General features: G+C 30.7%; 1 protein-coding gene across 2 annotated transcripts in view; it reads left to right on the top strand.

Moving 5' to 3' along the window:
- LOC145261972 (TBCC domain-containing protein 1-like) overlaps positions 1–7,134 on the top strand; it is a 69,227-nt gene extending 62,093 nt beyond the window's left edge. For both annotated transcript variants that reach the window (XM_080119803.1, XM_080119797.1), the window contains exons 17-19: positions 723–820; positions 1,748–1,897; positions 6,496–7,134. In XM_080119803.1, the coding sequence (XP_079975929.1) occupies positions 723–820; positions 1,748–1,897; positions 6,496–6,588 (341 nt within the window). In that variant the 3' untranslated portion in view covers positions 6,589–7,134. The remainder of the gene's footprint in view (positions 1–722; positions 821–1,747; positions 1,898–6,495) is intronic.
- Positions 7,135–19,235: the final 12,101 nt, after the last annotated feature.

Here is a 19,235-nt window from a genome sequence, read left to right as displayed (position 1 = left end):
GTACAACAATTAATGGACACTTGAATTTGTATCCACCATTTTGTTTTTCCTGTCTAAAGAAACTCATAATAATAAACTGGCCTATATTTCGAGTGACCACCCAAGAAACAAGGTTGTTTTTCTTAACAAGAGTGGTATTGAGATGGAGCTTGTCAAATCATCAAAAGGCGCCATCTCTGACATTTTTTCAAGGTATCTTTATAATTCAAAACATTTTTCAGCTGGTGTGTTTTTAATGACTGTTTATACCAATCCCAATTATCATGGACAAAGACAGATTTCCCCTTTATCAATTCATTATATATCTACAAATAATTGTGTGTGTGTGTGTGTGTGTGTGTGTGTGTGTGTGTGTGTGTGTATTTAATCAATACTATAACAACCTTTCTTAACAATGCTTTTTCTTTCCATCATCATCATCAACACTATTGTTACATCCAACAACACTCACAATTTAATGCTGAAATTGATAATTTTGGTAAATTTTGTTTCTACTGTGAGCAGTCTGTTGTCAGGCACGTACTGTAGACAGTCCATCGTCAGGCACCTACTGTAGACATTCTATCATATTATGCAGCTTTGGTAAATGGTTCATTAAACAGATGTTTTCTGTTAATCGAGCATCTTATCTACTCATCAAATGATACAGTTAGTGTCTTTTAAACTCCAACTTTGAAATAACCTTCCTGTTTTTAAAATGCTTTATTTCATCTTTGTTTCAGGTTCAGATCACAGAGAATCGGCTCCTGTCTGGGAATTGATGAAACCTGAAGATTTCTTCATCTTTAATATTCCTTTTGAAATGGAAGGCACAACGAAAGTGAATATAAAATTATTCATCTTATAATTGTAATATGCGTACAAGCATTTATTTATGAAAATCAGATTTTAATCGTTATAATAAATGACTCAAATGACCTATGTATTTCATCTATCTCTCCTAAAAGTTTTCCCAGTCTAATAATATAAAACAGCAGTGGCAGTGAAAGTATATGCTTGGAATACAAAATAAAGATCTAAATAAGTGACACTAAAGCATGTTTCCAAATGTTTGTGTGAAGTAGAAAAATTAAAAAGTGTTAAGAAACCAGCAGAGGGAACAAAGATAAAATGATAAGGATAAGAAATTGAGAATATACATATATGCCATGGTCGCTGCTGGTTTAGCATTATTTGTCCCTACACAAGAAGAGAGCATCAGAAAAAAAATGTGTGTGTGTGTGTATATATATATTTGTTTTCACATGTGACGGCACAGTCCTTAACAAATTCATCCATGCAATTCAACATGTCACGTCATGAACAAATACCATTGAGTCAGCACACACGTTTCCAAGCAGAACCAAACAATCTCGCCAAATAGACACGCCATGATACGAAAATGCAGTAACACAAGACACGTTATTAAAGAAGTGTATTTCAAAACCTGCAAATCACTTATCGGCTTTTGTTGTTCTTTTCATAGCCGCTGGGCGAAACCAAATCATCACATTGGGGTAAGATGGGTGTAGTTCATTAGTGAACTTGATTTGTAATCAAAAGGTCTCGGGTTCGCTTTCCACCACAGGTAGGCCCGACTCATACACTTTTGCGCATGCTTGGCACATTATTATCACTCCTTTTAGTACGGAATAACAAGATTTTCAGATCACTTTTTTGATTACAGTAAGAAGATTTTTTCAAACTACCCTGCACATTGATTTGCTTTTTTAGATAAGTTGTAATTTTTGTTTTCTTGTTCTTTCAGAATGTCCCTTGTGAATTTCCGCGAGTTTACAGAGACATAATCTTGCATCGTCAAAGATCTGTCATCACCTGGCAAAAATTGGTGAAAGATGCAAAATTATCACCTGACCAGATCAAAGAGTTTCAAGAAGTGATTGAAACACATTTTTGTGTAAGTATTGAACTATGGATTTTTTAAAATTGGTTCTTGTGTAATGTTTTCATTAATGAATAATCAATAAACCAAATAGTCTTTATACATACATGAATGAGGTGGTTATATAGGGCCTTTTTTATGTTCCTCATCATCGTTTCTTTTCTATGAAGTCACACAAGAGGACATCTGCTAAGTTTTCTACGAGGTTTTATTTGGAGAGAATGAACTTAGGAGAGAGAGAGAAACTAATGTTATCTTAATAATTATTTACTTTTCAAATTTTCTAATTTAACAAAATGAGTGATGCAGATGGACAGATATCAAAGTAACATTCATCGAGATTAGTTTTTTTATATGCTTGGTTTGCATGACTTCCAATGAGAGACTGATCTGAAAACTTTAGCTTTCTCTAGCTCAAGAAATGTGATGCCATTCATCATTTTTCAACTCCTGTTTTGCTCATGGCATTTGACCTCTACTCCCGGCCCTTAACCTTACGTTACCCGTCTCTGGGAATTATTCTGTTTATAGATTAAGATCATCTTGACATGCACTAAATGTGACCTTTGTCAAAATTTACACTAGCTAACTTAATCACTACTCACTTAGGGTCCGTAATATGTAACACTTGTCCAGAATTCCTCCTATATTAAAAACCAAAATTTAAAAAAATCTGTATGATGTACTTATCCATGATGAAACAAAAGTATCATATTCCAAAAATCACATAAATTGATCAAATAGTTTAATTTTTAAATAAGATAATCAAATTTTATGAGTATTCAAAGATTGACTGTCTCACTCTGCCTCATTTTGAAAATAATCTCAAGAAGCAAAGGCAGATAACTCAATAATAATTCATACTAGATTTATGTTGTAATACTTATGAATTTCCATTAATCGCTTAAAAATGACTTAGTTAATAATAAAACTACTTAATCAATTTATGTGATTTTTATAATATGACATTTATTTGTGTATAATGATTACAATAAATTTTCCAAAAAATATATTGAGAAATTACACAATGAATGTGACACAAGGCCAAATCAAGTGGTGTGGGATGGAGGTTGTACATCATTTTTGTCTATTCTCTAAAACTAGTTTCAGTTACCACAATACCGCATTCACATTATGCGCAATCCAACTTAACATTGTCCCCGAGTTTTGACATTTTTTATTTACAAACAAATATATATACATTTTCAATTCCATCAGCTGGGGGGAAAGGGGTTCTACTAAAAAGCCAGCAGTATTTATAGCAAAATGGAATAAAATTCTAAGTAGTTAGTAAGACTCTCTCAAATCAATTAGGATTGAAATGAGCTGCTCCCTATTTTCTGGGGTCTTTCCATTGCCAAAAATAAGCGAGTTAGTTTCTAGGTGGCTGTCAAGGGTTATCAGGGGTATGAAAAGAATAGGAGTTTAATAGTTTTATTTAGTAACAGATTCTGTTGTCCATGCATGTATTCATTGAAATATAAACTAAATAGATTCGAAAATTTCTATTCTTTCTTTTTCTTCTGAGATAGTTGCCAGGTTGAGGTGTGGACAAAACAAAAATGGGGAGTGGGAACCTTGGAGGATTAGTAAAACAAAACAGAATGGAGTCCAGAGCTCATTTATACCACTAGCTAAGAGACTTTGCTAACTGGAATGGAGTCTGATGAGACCATCAATTTTGAACTGAGCAGAGTACAACCTTCTCCTATCACATCTGATTGTGACTTTAAGCTGATGAAAGTGCAAAATCAGATCGTAGTCAGAAGGCGACTCTCCTCCTCTCTTTTGGAACAAAAACAATTTTTTTTTTATTTCAAACTTGGTGACCTCCTTTTCTGATGCAGTTCAAGCCAGATTCATCACACACCTCCATACATAGCCAACTAAACAAAATGGCTATCTTCCATATGGACACAGCTTACATCAACAATCCACAATATGTCTTTTTGTTAAGTTCTTCAGTTTTAAAAGATTATTCTAGACATAGAAGGGGTACACAGAAGGTGCAGACAAATTATTGAAGACATAGTCCGTTGTCAATTTGAGCTTTTGTTTTTTGTTTTCTTTTTTACTCAAGGGGGTCACTATCTGTCAAGGCCAAAGGCCACTCGAGGATAAGAGTTTATAATTAAATAACCTACGTTTATTATTTCTTCTGTCCTTCACATCACCAATTTCTTGGTTAAGTTCAACACTGTTGTGCAAACTTCCAACTTCCAAACGCAACAATCTCTTTCACTGACTTTCACACATCTGTATAACGCACCTTCTCTCAACTCCAAAAGCACTTCCTCCGATCGAACTTACTTCTTCAAAATTCAACTTCAAAATGAACATCCTCTCTGAAAAATCAACCCTCTTTTATCTCCAACCAGGAGCATCTCATCTGCATATTAGGTGGTAACATTGCAGGCATATAAAGAGATAAGGTAGCCATTTTTGTTTCTTTCTTCTTCCTTCATTTCGTTCCACAACTGACCCGTAGAATTATGCACACATACTAGTTAAGTAAGTCACGCGTTTTCCTACAGAGTTAATAAGATGAATGATGATTAGTTGAAAGATTAAGAACCTTATGAAGGGATTTAGATAATGATTGCTGGGATTGACCAAGTTCAAATACTCCAAATGTGGAAACACAATTCATAACAGGAATCTGTTGACAATAGATTTGAAAACAATCATACTTATAGGTTGTTCGTCGTTGTTTAGTGGTAAGCATTGTTTACTTCATTATTGTTGTTAGGTGAGAGGGGGGGGATAATTTATATGAAATTTTAAAGATTATCATGCTTATTTAAAGATGACAGTGGCAGCAGTAGTTGTTATATTAACTTATATAAATGTTTATTTCCTGTGGAAATTTTATAAACAATTAGACATAGAAATCCTAGCAAATATGCTTACTTATATTAATCAGAAATATTTCAAATAATTTGTCATTTTTATTTCAAAGCAATATTGATACATTATCAGACTGTTCAAAATATGTGCCCAGCAACATTAAAATTTTATTTATTAATATTTTTTATCCTAAAAGTTGCTTGAGCAGAGGAAAGTATTCAGAAATGATAAGATGAAAAAATTGTTTAAAATTTGCTTTTCTGTTTGTTTTTAGTTTTTGTTGACACAGGTGAAATTGAACATGCACTTTTTATTTTGGCTGCATTTTTGCACAAACTTCAAAGAAAAAATTGTAAACATTAATCATTAATTTAGGCTTCTTAATTGTTTTCAGTAATTCTGTTGACTAGAATAGTTCTGTAAAAATCTGTTTCTTTTTTAGTTTCAGAATGTTTTTAATATATTTAACTTGGATAACTGCTTATTTACAGATTAGCATATGTACTCAGCGAGGTTAACATTATCAAATTATAATAATAAAATTTAGGTTCTAATTTAGAATTCAACATAATTAAAATATATATATATATATATATATATATATATATATATATATAGATAGATAGATATAGATAGATTCTTATGATGTACATACCCAAATGGAATGAAACTGTCATATTCCAAAAATCACGTGAATTGATCAAGTAATTTTTATTAACCAAGGAAATCATATTTTCTTATGAAGCAAGACACTATTTTTTGATTGGTGAGGCTTTATGAATAAGGAGATACCTCAATTCAAGCTCTAAAGATCAAAACCAGTCTTGTAATGAATAAAATTTACTCTTAAAATTGTTAAAAATCATTAAAAAAAATGATTTTCTATATAAAAAAAAGCTCCTTGATCAATTTTTGTTTTTCGGAATATGACGTCTACATTTCACGACGAGTGTATACATCATAAAGATTTTTTTTGTATTTTTGTTTATTTTAATTGAGTAAATTTTAAATAAGAACCAAAATTTATAAAAAAGAAAAAAATATGAAAAACAATAACATTGCACTGAGGTGAGGTTGATTCTCTCAAAATGTTTGACAACTTTTGTTATCTTGGAAACTTTTGCCTATGACATTTAATTTTAGCGAGATATTACTTTTACGGTTGAGTTTAAAGGCTTCAAAATCATTAATGAATTTACCACAGTTATGTACCTAATGATAGCATTATATTGACAGTCCTTCATTATAACCACTTTATATCCAGTTATATTGATATTTTATTTATTCCTTTTTTTGAATTTTTTCCTAAAAACTCGTTTGGGTAATAGAAAATATACAAAAACATTAATAATAATAATAATGTTAAAAATTGTTTAAATTTGTTTTTTAGTTTTTTTGTTTGTTTTTGTTTTTGTAGGCTAACGTAAAATTGAATTTGTTGCAGTTGTACTTTTTGCATTTGACTTCCAAAAAAAAAAAAGAAAGAAAAATTGCAAACGTGACCATTCTGAATTATTTTTCCCTAAGAAGCCTTCGACCTCAGAACACATCTCCGTCCACTCAATGCCAGATGACTACTAATATTGATCAAGTAAACTGGGAATTGGAAAAATCAGAACATTTTAGGATAGTGGAATCGAAAAACTTTTAGTCTGATTTCCAATTCCAATGTTTTAAATTTAATTTTCCCTTGTACTTTTTTTGGTTTCAAACTACGAGTAATACTAAAATCTATTCAGGAAATTTAAAATTTTTTTATTTTTCAGATTTGGTTGACTGAAAACGGACACAAACGAGAATTAGAAAACCTTGCACTTCCACCGCAGAATGCCACATCAGTTCAAGTTCCACACTCCTAAGACTTTTAGATTTGAAATACTTCTTTTTACATTCAGGGAAAACGCGGTAAAAACTTAAAAAAAAAAAGAAAAAAACGTAGCAGAGAATGCTCCCTTATGTTTGTTTATCTTTTATTTTGTTTTTTATAAGAAAAGAAATCTCACGTTTGGCTTTACTTCTTACTATTTTCTGACAGTAATTTACAATTTTTTAACAAATGAGTCGTTATCCATGATTGCTCACTGGCAATAAGTGGTGTTCTCTGGAGTTAGTGACTACAAGTATATCCAAATTTCTCTGCCTCTTTTGATAACTGTTACAAATCATTTTGTGTTATCGCAACAGCTATTTACCATTAATTTTTTACTGATAACAATTGTTGGTTTTCTATAAAATTTGAGTGGAAATAAGCCTCTACAAGATTCCAGCACTCTTCACGTTCTTTTAGTGGAAGTTTGGACTTGGGTAGAGGATATTATTATTTAAACACTGTAAAACTTACATTTCTAAAAAAAAAAATAAAAATAAAAAATTTTTTAATAAAATCAAACTAAACATATAACAAATCTTTTAGTACTAATTCAAACATCTCTCAAATTTTTTTAATTACTGCTTTAATATTTAAAATGCTTATTAATAAGCAGACTCTGTAAAAGAAAAAATGGGAGCGGGGGTGGGGGGCAACATTATTACAAATTTTGATAAAGTCATGTCTTTGCTATAAGCTATTATAAATGATCTGAAATCCGAACAAAAAACCTGTTCTTGTGAAAAAACTGCATGAAAAATGTGCTTAAGAACATTTCTAAAAATATTTGTGCTTTCTAATATTTTTCTATGATCTCACGGGGGTTGGTTAGACATTGTCTCTAAAGTTACAAATAAAGCATATTTTGCAAAATTATGCATGAAGCAGCTTAAACAAATTGATGCAGTCTCAAAAAAAATAATCATTGTTTGTTATTAATCTTGTTTCACCATCATGAAACTTTTTTTTTTCTCATGTAATGACATGGAAACGTGTTTTTGTTATATGCATATGCTTGCTGTATTCTTCACAAATTTTGGGTTCTTATTTAGAATTCGACTTAATTAAAAATATATATATAGAATTTTTTTCTTGATTGTCAAATTCTAACTAAAACCAAATTGTATTTTTAAATCTGGAAAAAGCAGATTTCTGCTTAAATCATTAGATCCTCATATAGATGTAACTGCTCAGCTTCTTAACTAAAATCCACTTGTGTTTTTCTAAAAGAAAAAAAAAAGGTTGACTTTTCCTCTTATGAAAACTGAACATTTTAATTTTGTTGTGAACATTAAACTTCAAGCAATTCATAAAGTGGGTAGAGGAGTTAGATGATTTTTGTTTCATCAAAAAAGACTGCCTGTTCTTTCTCCTCGCATACACACTTGGTGTCTTGTTTGTTTTTTAATTTTGACATTGTTGAAATTGATTGGAGATTTCTGCTTAAATCATTAGATCCTCACATTGATTGGAGTTATTTAGGAAAAAAGTTGTTGCTTTTATTGCTGCTGTCTCACACACAGGGTCATAACCCCCAAGTTGGGAAATTCAGCACTAATATAGTATGAGGCACAAGTGAATTTATACAGGTGAAAATCGCAGTTCCAAATAGATTGATAGGAAAACTTTTTGATATACTTGCATATCCGACAAACATATGTTTCAACATCAAAAATTAGGAAAAATTATCAAGTAGAATTTTAATTAAACATAAGAATCAGTTTTATTGTATTTTGCTGATCTGCCATTGCTAAGAGTGGTAATCCTGTACAGCAGGAGGAAATAACTCGGTCTGTAATTTAACAAAGTAATAATGAAAGGTAGATTGGCAAAATATGATAAAACTATCTTTAATTAAAATTCTAAATATTTTTTCTTAACCTTTGGTGAGGATACTTATTTTTGCTTGATATTTAAGTATATCAAGGAGTTTTGGTTCTTATTTAGAATTCAAATTAAAAAAAGAAAAACAAATAATATAAAAAAAAGTCTTTATGATGTACATACTCATCACATAACAAATATGTCATATTCCAAAAATCACATAACTTGGTCAAGTATTTTTTTATACAGAAAATTATTTTTTTATGATTTTTAGTGATTTTAAGAGTAAATTATATTCAAGACAAAGCTTATTTTGATCTTGATAGTTGGAATTGAATTATCACCGCCTTATTTATAAGCAATGGCAGATCAAAATATAGCACCTCACTTCATAATAAAATTTTATTTTCTTAGTTAAAAAAAAATAACTACTTAATCAATTTATGTGATTTTTGGAATATGACATCTTTGTTCTGCGACAAGTATGTACATCAAAGATTTGTCTGTATTTTCTGAATTTTTGTATTTTTAAGTAAATCGAATTCTGAATAAGAACCAGAGTTTTTACTCCAAATACAATTTTTATCCGTGTCCTATACTGTATAAGCACCTCATCTCAATTTCAGCTTTGTTTGTCATTAATTATTTACATTCCTGATTCTTGTTCTATGCTGTGTTATTGTGTTTGTTGCTATTTCTTTATTTTTAATTCTATGTAGAATAAGATATCTTTATGGTGGATACAAATTATTCTGCACTTGAATATTTCATTTCCAAAATGAATAATTTTATCCGGTTTCTTGTTTTTATTTCAAAGAAAGGAAAGACGAAAAAAATTAAAGAAAAAGATATTATTTATTTTGGAAATGAAATTTTCAAATTCCATGTAGAATTAAACTGTAACACCTTAAAAATAAAATAAATAAAAAAGATTTTGTATTGAGTTATTCAAATGACTTTTCATTTTGGATGTTATTCTCACAATATTTTCGACTGATGTAACTTTTGATCTTCTTCGTTTGCATCTTGTTGAACATGGGAATCTTTGTGTTAAATCTGTATGAGATTTCAAACTTTCAAACTTTTTATTTAGCAAGCTATTCATTTATTGTGGATTAAATGAATTGTTTCATTCAAAATTATGTACAGATTCCTGATTTTGACAAGATACATCTGAAGAAAATATGAAGTTACATCATTGGCCGAAACATTGTGAGAATAGCATCAAAGATGAGAACAATAGTCTGAATAATTCAAATAATAATTATCAATCTTTATCTAAAAAAAATTCTGAACAAAAAACGGCCGCTTCTACATTACTGGGATGAGATTTTGTAGTTGATAAATGGAGTTTTCAGATAAAAAAAATAGTGGTTTCAACTAATTTTTTTTTTTTTTGCCAACTCTAATAAGTTACAACGGTAGCTTCCAAATTATGCAGTTGAAATTACCTGAATATTACTGAATTATTTAAAAAAAAAAAAAACTTTAATCATGTTAGCGGGTGAAAATTCCCGCCATCTTGTTTAAATCAAAACAGAAAATTACCTCCCTTTTGAACTCGCTTGTGTTTTATGATCATTTTCTTCAAATTCTATTTTTTATTTTCTCTAATAAATATTTTTCTACCTTATCAATTTTCCTGACTTTTGGATATAATCATCTTAAACATGCAAGGAATACGTAGATGCCATTGTTTTCATGTGAAATTCAGTTTTATGATTTCCGAAATTTCATCCTAATAGTGTAGAAGCGCTAAAAAGGTTTTAATCTGCATAGAACCAAAAATAAATTTAAAAAATTTGATAACAAACATAACAAAGCATAATTTTGAAAACAAATATTACGATTATGATTTTCAGAAGTGGGATGTCCTGTTTACAGTATAAATACAATGTTCAAGTGATGACTGAGATTATAATATGAATGTAATTATGTAATGCATTTGCTGAGAAGAATGCTATACATTGGCGTCTTTGTGCCAGGCTAGTGCAGGTACAAAGAAAAATAATACAATGGACTTTTTAAAACAAAATATGAACCTAAAAGTCAGAGTACACAAGCAAAACAACAAGCACATTTAAAAATCAATCAATTACACTTGGTATTCATTCTAAGGGAAATGAAAAGTGTAAAACAATTAGAATTGGTCTCTTTTCTCTCCGTAAACCAGTCATATTGGGTTATAGTCAACTAAAGTCTTCCCATATTTTCTGTGTGACTGTAACCAGAACTGGCGACGACTCAAAATAGTCCGTTCACTTTTTTTGTTATTCAGTATTTGTATTTTGAAGCAATTTATTGAAATATAGTATAAAAAGCACATTATTGAAAAGTATACAAATAAAAATAACAAAATTATATAGATAAAAAATTTTTAAATTAGTCTTTATTTGCACTTTTAATAACAAAATTATAAAAATAAATTTTTTTCTTTGAAATTTTATAGTCAATATATGTTTATGAAATTATAGAAATAAAAATAACAAAGTCTTTATTTGCATTTTCTACATTTTTTATGAGATTTTTTAAAAATCAAACATCAAACATATCCAAAATGGTTGCAAAAAGTGTTTTCAATAATTCTTAATCAAAAAAGATTGGGAAAAGGTGTTTTCGATAAAGCATAATAAAAAAAGAATACATGCACAGAGGGAAATATAGATGTGAGAAAAACAGCAAAGGGACAATTTTGAGTCGTTACCGGTTCCAGTTACAGTCGCGCAGAAAATACAGGAAGATTTTAGCTGACTATAACCAGATATCAATTTATTTTCATAATGTTAGAGCAATTCTTATAACAGAGTAGGTCAGTTTTCCTGCATTCAGAATGCTTGCTTTGCTGGTAGTGTACATATGAGTTGAGTACATGTTCTTGGCTTGATTCTGACAAATAGAGGCTTGTCTTGCTGGTGAGAAGATCTTTGTTTTGTTGAAATGAAGTATGATTTTTGTTTGGTTTAGTTCTAGGAGTTTCATTTTCTCGGGCATTATCTCTGCTTTTGTTTTTTGGGGGTTTTTTTTGTACTGATAGATCAACACTTATCAAGGCTTGGAGCCACTTGAGGATAATGATTAGAAATAGTTGATGAAATGGGCAGAACATTACTTAAGAGGGCTTGATTTTATTTGTTTACTGGAAGACAACCATGCTGTAGTCAGTTGGGAAGCAGACTCATAGTATCTTATCCCACAGATGGAATATTCGAGGAAAGAAACTATTAGAGGGAGAGAAGTATTGCTGATTGCCTAAAGAGCCCATATTGGAGAATATCTACAGGGTGGTTTTTGATCCAGCCAGAGTGTCCTTCTTAAGGTATCTGGTTTTCTCCTACCTTCTGATTTTGTGCCACATCTTGATACTGTGAGAAGTAAATAAATTCAAGCCTGTGGAGAGTGTATTTAATATACAGATTTCTTTTTACATTTTTGGGTGGGTATTGAATATAAAGAGTTATTTTTACTTTTCAAACTCCTTAAACTGTCAAATCTTCTGCAACTTGACTGGGAAAAATGTTTTTATGCTAAATTGTGGTTTAAACATTACTTTTTTAAAATTATTATTTTTTTATTTTATTTATTTTTACTACTGAATCACTACTTATCAAGACCAAAATCTAGTCAGAGATAAATTGAATGACAATAAATTACTATAAAAAGATTTTAAAATCTTCACATATCACCCACTCAAAACAATAGCCAACTCAGAAAACAGTAATTATTTTACCATTGTCGAAAACATGGAATGTGAGAACTAAAGGACAGAATAGAGAAAATGAGAATTAGGAGACTGCTGAATTTAAATCCACCTTCTACTCTCTATATTAGGATAACAACAATTATGAATTATCACTAAATAAATCAAATTTATCAGTAATTTAGGTTTTATTATATTAAAAAATTGAATTTATTTTACTTACAGTACAAGCTTGGCATATATTATCAACAATATATACATATATATTATCAACAATATATACATATATATTATCAACAATATATACATATATATTATCAACAATATATACATATATATTATCAACAATATATACATATATATTAATCAAGTCTATTTTTTGTTTAACTTAAACATTTTTCACTATCGAATTGAATCATGAAGAGGGTTTACAAATTTTAATCTGAAAATTCAAGTAAATTGTTGAACTGAGAGAATAATTTTCCTTACTGTTGATTGGCCCTAAATTCAGGATCTGGTGTTTAGACTTAAAATCGATCACTGCCACAATAGGAAGCATGTTGTTTCCACTCATTGTTTATTTATTTGGTACTTATGCATCCTTTGAACCAGATGTAACTCAGCGTTTGGCTCAGTTTTTCCCCGGAACACGTCAACACTTGGGTTTAGCTGCTGCCTGACGTAACATAGTGATCAGCCAATCACAACGTCATGTGCTGAGTTTCAACCTGAGCAGCAGATGAGAATTTGTGTTACAATATTTTTTACTATGATGGGGTATGATCTCACATAATCGGGAGATTCTATTTATAAATGATGCTGCTGGGAACTGACGAATCGAATTAATTCACGTTCTGCTACCAACCAATCAGAAACCAGAATTGCTCCATAAATATTAAACCTTTCTGTAGCAATTTCGCATATGTTTTCTCCGTATCAACACTGGAAGAATCTTTTGCTTTGTGTATTCCAACTCGAGAACCGTCTACTGCAAACCAGTCACCTCTTAGGACTTATGCAGAACAACGAACCATCGGAAACTGTTCTGAAACTAAACATGGCTTACACTTCTAGAATTTGGATACCAATTGGAAGAGGGGAAAAAAATCCGCCATTACTTACATGCAAGTCAGGAAAAGTAGAGAAGATCTAAAAAAACAAAAAACGAATTTGACCATCTTTGTACAATAGAGCCAGACACCGGACGCCATAATAGATTTTTGTCAACAGAGGAAACTAATGGCAAAATCACAAAAATGTGAAACCTGCGGTCACGAGTGCATCCTAGCAAAAAGAGGGAACATAACAGACAGCTATGGCTGGAGATGTGGCAGTGTTAAATGTCGGACAAGGGATAGCAATCCGGACTCTGCAAAATCATGGCTGGAAATCGCATTCAAACGCAGGCAACTGTGAATCATGTAGAACGAATGTAGAAGGAGGTCAAACAGTGCAACAAACAAGAATGTGGAATCAGCCGGGAGCTTTTGAACACTTATCTTTTAGAGTTTATGTGGAGGCAAAAATTTGGTAGTAATCCATTTGTCTCCTATTAACTCACGTTGCTGAAAGCTACCTGGTTGGTGAAGAGCTCCCTTACATGTCCACTACCTCTTCTCTGTCCACTTTGCCATTGTCTGATGCCGTTAAAAAGTCTGAGGAAAAAAACATCTTTCTAAGGAAATTTTCCTGGCATTGGAAAAAAAGTCAAATTTGCAAAAACTTCTGTTTTATAAAAAATACTTGAAAAACATTAAAAAAAAACAACCCAAAAGTTTGTTTCAATTTTCCATAATAAAATAAAAAAAAATACTTGAAAAAATAAAATTATCAAAAACATTTGCTTAAAATTATTTATTGGAAAAAAAAATTTTACTTAAAAATTATTTATTTGACACAAAAAAAATTTTTTTTCACACGGTTAATAAAAATTAAAAATTACGGTAGGTGTTTGCTTTTTTTTCTGTTGGTGTTTCTACATTTAAAATTTTACACTTTTCTTCTCCATAGCGTTGTTATTTCATTGGCAACGCTCGGCATTATCCAGCTGTTGACGTCATGCTCTGGAGAAAGGCGAGCAAATGCGGAGTTATGTCCGGTTCAAAGGATGCACAAGTACCATTTATTTTGTATAAACAATCCTCAGGGGTACAGTGATTTTTATACTTGATATGTGTTTTGCATTTAATGGGGAAAGAGCGAACAACAAATAGACAGTTTCCGTTTTTTATACGTGAAGGTTATTTTATTTCTGTGATTTCATTATGTTTATATTGGAAACACAATTCCACCACCTTCTAAAATTATAAAAATCTCTTCTGTTTTATTCTAAAAAAAAAATTGGAGCAATTATGAAATAACGGTTGATTGCCAATGCACATGTCATTTATAAACAAACATGCACAACCTGAATTGTTTATTTGTTAATTTTTAATATAAAGAAAGATATATTTAAAAAATAAATGGATGGAATATATATATATTTTATGTGAGATGTATTCTTTCGCGAAATGCGGTCTATTTTTTCACAAAACATTTTAATAAACGAACATGCAGGTCATGATTTTTTTTTTTTAATTAAAGGAGAGTTTTGGATGCTCACCTTTCCTGTCTTCGGTAAGTGAAGGAGAAATCCTACTAGACCTAGGCAATTTTTATGCATCAAATATTAAATACTTAATTTAATTTACAAAACTTTTAATAAACAAACAACACATTGCAGAGATCAGTTTAGAAACTTTTTTATTTTTTTTCTGTAAGCAACAAGTATAAACAAACGAAAGAAGATTTTAACAAATGCATAAATTTATTTTCAAAATCTTTTTATAACTTTTATTTAAACAGAAATCTATTTACTTGCCTCTCCACAAAGCCAAAGTTAGATATTATGTAATGTAGGGAGTATAAAATTTTTAAACAAACTGCATTTAAATGTATAGTGTGCAGAGATAGTGTCATATAATTTGAAAAGGGTATTTTCTGAGTGTCTTTCATGCTACAGAAAGTCCTTTTGATAGGAGCATTCATTTAATAAACCGTTCATGACGATTTCAATAGCTTCCTGTTGTCTTCATATGGACTTGGTTCATAGGATTTACAAAAATAACGTTATTGGTTTTATCTGTGCCAAAACCGAAACGTAGATTCCATGAACAAAGCTCCTTTCTTAGAAGTGCACGCCTGTGGAACTCTCTTCCGTTTGCCTGTTTCCCACCTGACTACAACCTGGATGTCTTCAAGTCCAATATAAATAAATTCCTGATGAACCGCCCCAGTGGCGCCCCACCCCTTAAGTAAGACAATTTATTAAATCTCCAATACTAATGATTACTACGATACTATCCCATTGATTACTGTACATGCAATAACCCTTATCCCTGAGTGGCTTTTGAGCCTTGATAAGTGGCGACTAACTTGTAAAAAAAAAACAGTATAATGGGAAAATCCCTAATCGCTTTTTATTGTGCTTTCCGCTCCATTTCTAATTAAAATTTAATATTTCAAAAAAAAATTTATATTTTTTGTCGCTAAAGTTAATGTTTTAAAAATATTTAATTATATATGACAAATACAGAAAATTTTTTCAAAACTGTCTTTAATCTTAAGTAGGAGCAAACTGTAGTATCTGTTCTGTTACACTTCATCTTTCCTCTCCTTGTTATTAAAAATCGTACCCTACATTAAAAAAATAAATATCTCTAGACTTAATTTTTGTATCAACCCAGAATGCCTCTTCCTTGGGAGGCCAAGAGCTCATGTATTTTTTTTTTAATTAAAAATGTATTTTATAAATTTAAATGAAATATAAACATCAACCTCTGTCCTATCAACAAAATGTTGCATCCCTCTGTTCTACAAGTATTTTAATGGTGAATGCTCCGACGAACTACAAACACTTGTACCCCCTTTACGTAAATACCCCTGGCAAGCAGCAAGATCCCACCCCTACACAGTAGAGATCCCTAAATGTAAGAAAGCCTTCTACTCCAATAGTTTCTTCCCCAGAACTGCTAGACTTTGGAACTCCCTTTCGGGATTCTGCTTTTCCAGTTGTACTGACATTCAGAAGTTCAAGTATAATATGAACAGACATCTTGCTGCTCAACTCCTTACATAGTATCCCTGCAACTTATGTTCCCGATAGTAGTTCCTTACATCAAAGTGGTACTGTGCCTTGTTCGGAGTAAAAATGGAATAAAAAATCTTCTTTTTTTTTTTTTAATCGCATAATTGTAGAGTTTGTAAAAAAAAAAAAAAAAAAAAAAAAAAAAAAAAAAAAAAAAAAAAGCGGTGTACATTAAAAAAATAAATATTTAATATTTTTGCTTAAATGCCTAAAAGAAAAAATAAATTTAATAATTGTAGAGAATGAACTCATTTAAAAATGAATACTTAGTTGATAGAGACTATCTTAGAGTTTGTTTATAAAAAAAAAAAACCTTGTTAAAAAAGAAAAAACGCACTCTATTTAAAAAGAAATATCTGCTTTTTATAAAAAATCTTTCCCTATATAAAAAAAAAATCAATGAATAAAACAAACAATTCAGGTTGTGTATATTTGTTTACAAATCATGTGCATTGACAGTCAACTGATATCGATTGGAATGTGTCCCATTTGAGTCTCTCAGCTTCTGGGGTCCTTATTCCATAATTGCTCCAAAACATTGTACAAAAAAAAAAAAGAAGTCTTTATAATTACCTATTTCAATGAAATTAAAAGTTTTTATTTAAACTTCTTATTGAGTAATGTTCACTATGTTCAAAATGTGCACAAAACTTTATTTCATGTTTATTCAGTATGGGGCATACATAAAAATCGCATTCCAAGTAAAAATTCTTCGATATACTTATATTTCAGGCAAAAATTAGGCAAATTTCTGGGGTAGAATTTTAATTAAAAGTAAAAATCAATTTTTGTATTTTGCTGATCTGCCATTAATAAGAGCAAAAATTTTGTAAACTAGGAGGAGATAAGTCAGTGTGTCATTTAACCAAGTAATAATGAATTGCAGCTCATCAAAATATGAAAACTTAATTTTATTTTTAATTCAAATTCTACTCAATTTTCCTAATTTTTGGTGATACCTATTTATTTCATATATGTAATTATCTCAAATAATTTTTACTTGGAATGCGATTTTTATCTGTACTCCATACTGTGTAAGCACTTTATTTTTCCACATTCAGGGTGTTCTTATAAATTTCCAAATGCCTTTTTTAAAACAGAGCAATCTGATGTTTATTTTTCTAGCTCAATGATAACAAAAAAATGACAAAAATTTATCAAAAACAAAAACATTATTAAAATTATTCAACATGAACTCTGTCCATATCTGTAAATTTCAAGTCAATCTTTAGCATTGCAAAAAATATTGTAGAGAATTTCAGCAATTATGTCCAGCACTGCTAAAGGTATGTTTGCTTACTAATTTTTTGCTGATACTATGTATGATCTTAAAATAAAGTGCATTTGGTGGTGAGGCTCCAATTAAGAAACTTTCACCAGTATAGAGTAAACACTACTCCCAAATCCACTCTGACCCATAAGAATAGTAGTACCTTAACAAGATCCATCTCTGGACTTTCATCCCCCTCAATCAATAAATAGGAGACTTTGTTGATTTGGCCACACTGCAACTCAGAGTTCATCCACAAAGCAATAAGCTTAGAACCACTCCAAGGTTAGTGAAAATGCCTGGGAGGCTAGGTGAAAACGTGATTACACACCATCAAAGCTGATAGTAAATCTAGTTCCGGTATACATGTTTACATTGTTTGCCGCTAATCCCAGGACTGACTGCCGATCACTATCTTGGCTACTACAAATAGTGTTGCATAGTCTGTATTCATCTGGGATGCTGTGTGTTCTACAGGAGAAACGAACTCAACCCATCCTGGGTAAATGTTACCTCGTCAAGTCAAACTCTGAGGTAAATAAAAAAAAATAAATAAATAAAAAAAACTAATATTTACAGACCATTTGTTTACAAAATGCAAAACAAATTAATCTATAAGCTATATCATGTACAAAACATACGTATGGTTTCATTACAAAATGAATCCTCAGCAATTGACATTTTGTAAAACCTAACAATCAAATTATACTTTTGGGTGCCACTTTGGCTTGTTATGTACATGTCCTGTACTTTGGAATGATATCTATAATTCATGTTGCAATCAACATAATACAAGAGCAAGGAAAAACTCTTAAATTGGTTTTAAAAGAATGTGTGGATAGCCTGAAACCCTAACCCCAACGTTAAAAAAAGAGGCTGTGCAGTCAATTGTTTGCTGAGAAATGACTGAAGGCTCCATAATCTATTCTAATAAATGAGTTTACACTAATTGAAACCAACTTAATTTTCATCATTTTTCTGTTAATTGTCAACAAAATTTCGTCAATCTCAACAATAGAGCACATACACAAGAAATGGAAAGATCAAAGCTTGACAGAAGATTTGTATATATTGGAGTAAATAAGAGGCATACGGTGTACATATTTTTCCCTTGTAGCTATCAAGGCAAAACATGTTTATGGTGTGAATATTTTTTTTTTATATATATATAACGCACTAAAGCAGCACCCACTTGTGCTTTGATAAGACTCCAAGGGAGTTAAATCCAGGGGAGAATGTGGAGGGCAAGGTTTGACTTCTCCACATGCAATCCATTGATTTGAAAAGCAGTTGTTCAGGTAATCTTCAACAGTTAGAGTATAAAAATATGGTACACCATGTTGGGACACCCTGTATATGGAACAAGAAAATTTGGGGTGAAAGTTCATAACCGCCCCCACCTCACCATATGAGAAAACGAAAATAAAGAGAAATTTTTCTGATGTACATACCCATCACAGAAGGAAAATAGTGTACATCAAAAATCATATGAATTGATCAAGTCGTCGTATTTTAAGAAAAAAAGAAAAGAAAAAAGATGTTATGGCTAAATGGCAATCTTTTGATGCCATCTTGTAAATAGTTTGAAGGACAAAAGAGATAATTCCAAATAATTCAAACACAAGCTTTTCTTAACAGAGAGAGGAGGGGGGCAATAGATAAATTCAAATGCATTGCTGGTTAACTCCCCCTTAAAACACTCTTCAGGAATAAAGTTTAAAA

Source organism: Euprymna scolopes, chromosome 1, assembly GCF_053919585.1.
Source record: "Euprymna scolopes isolate OS-2025 chromosome 1, ASM5391958v1, whole genome shotgun sequence".
In the NCBI taxonomy this organism is placed as follows: Eukaryota; Metazoa; Mollusca; class Cephalopoda; order Sepiida; family Sepiolidae; genus Euprymna; species Euprymna scolopes.
The sequence above is the reverse complement of the archived record's forward strand: the minus strand, read 5'-3'. Positions and strand labels throughout refer to the sequence as shown.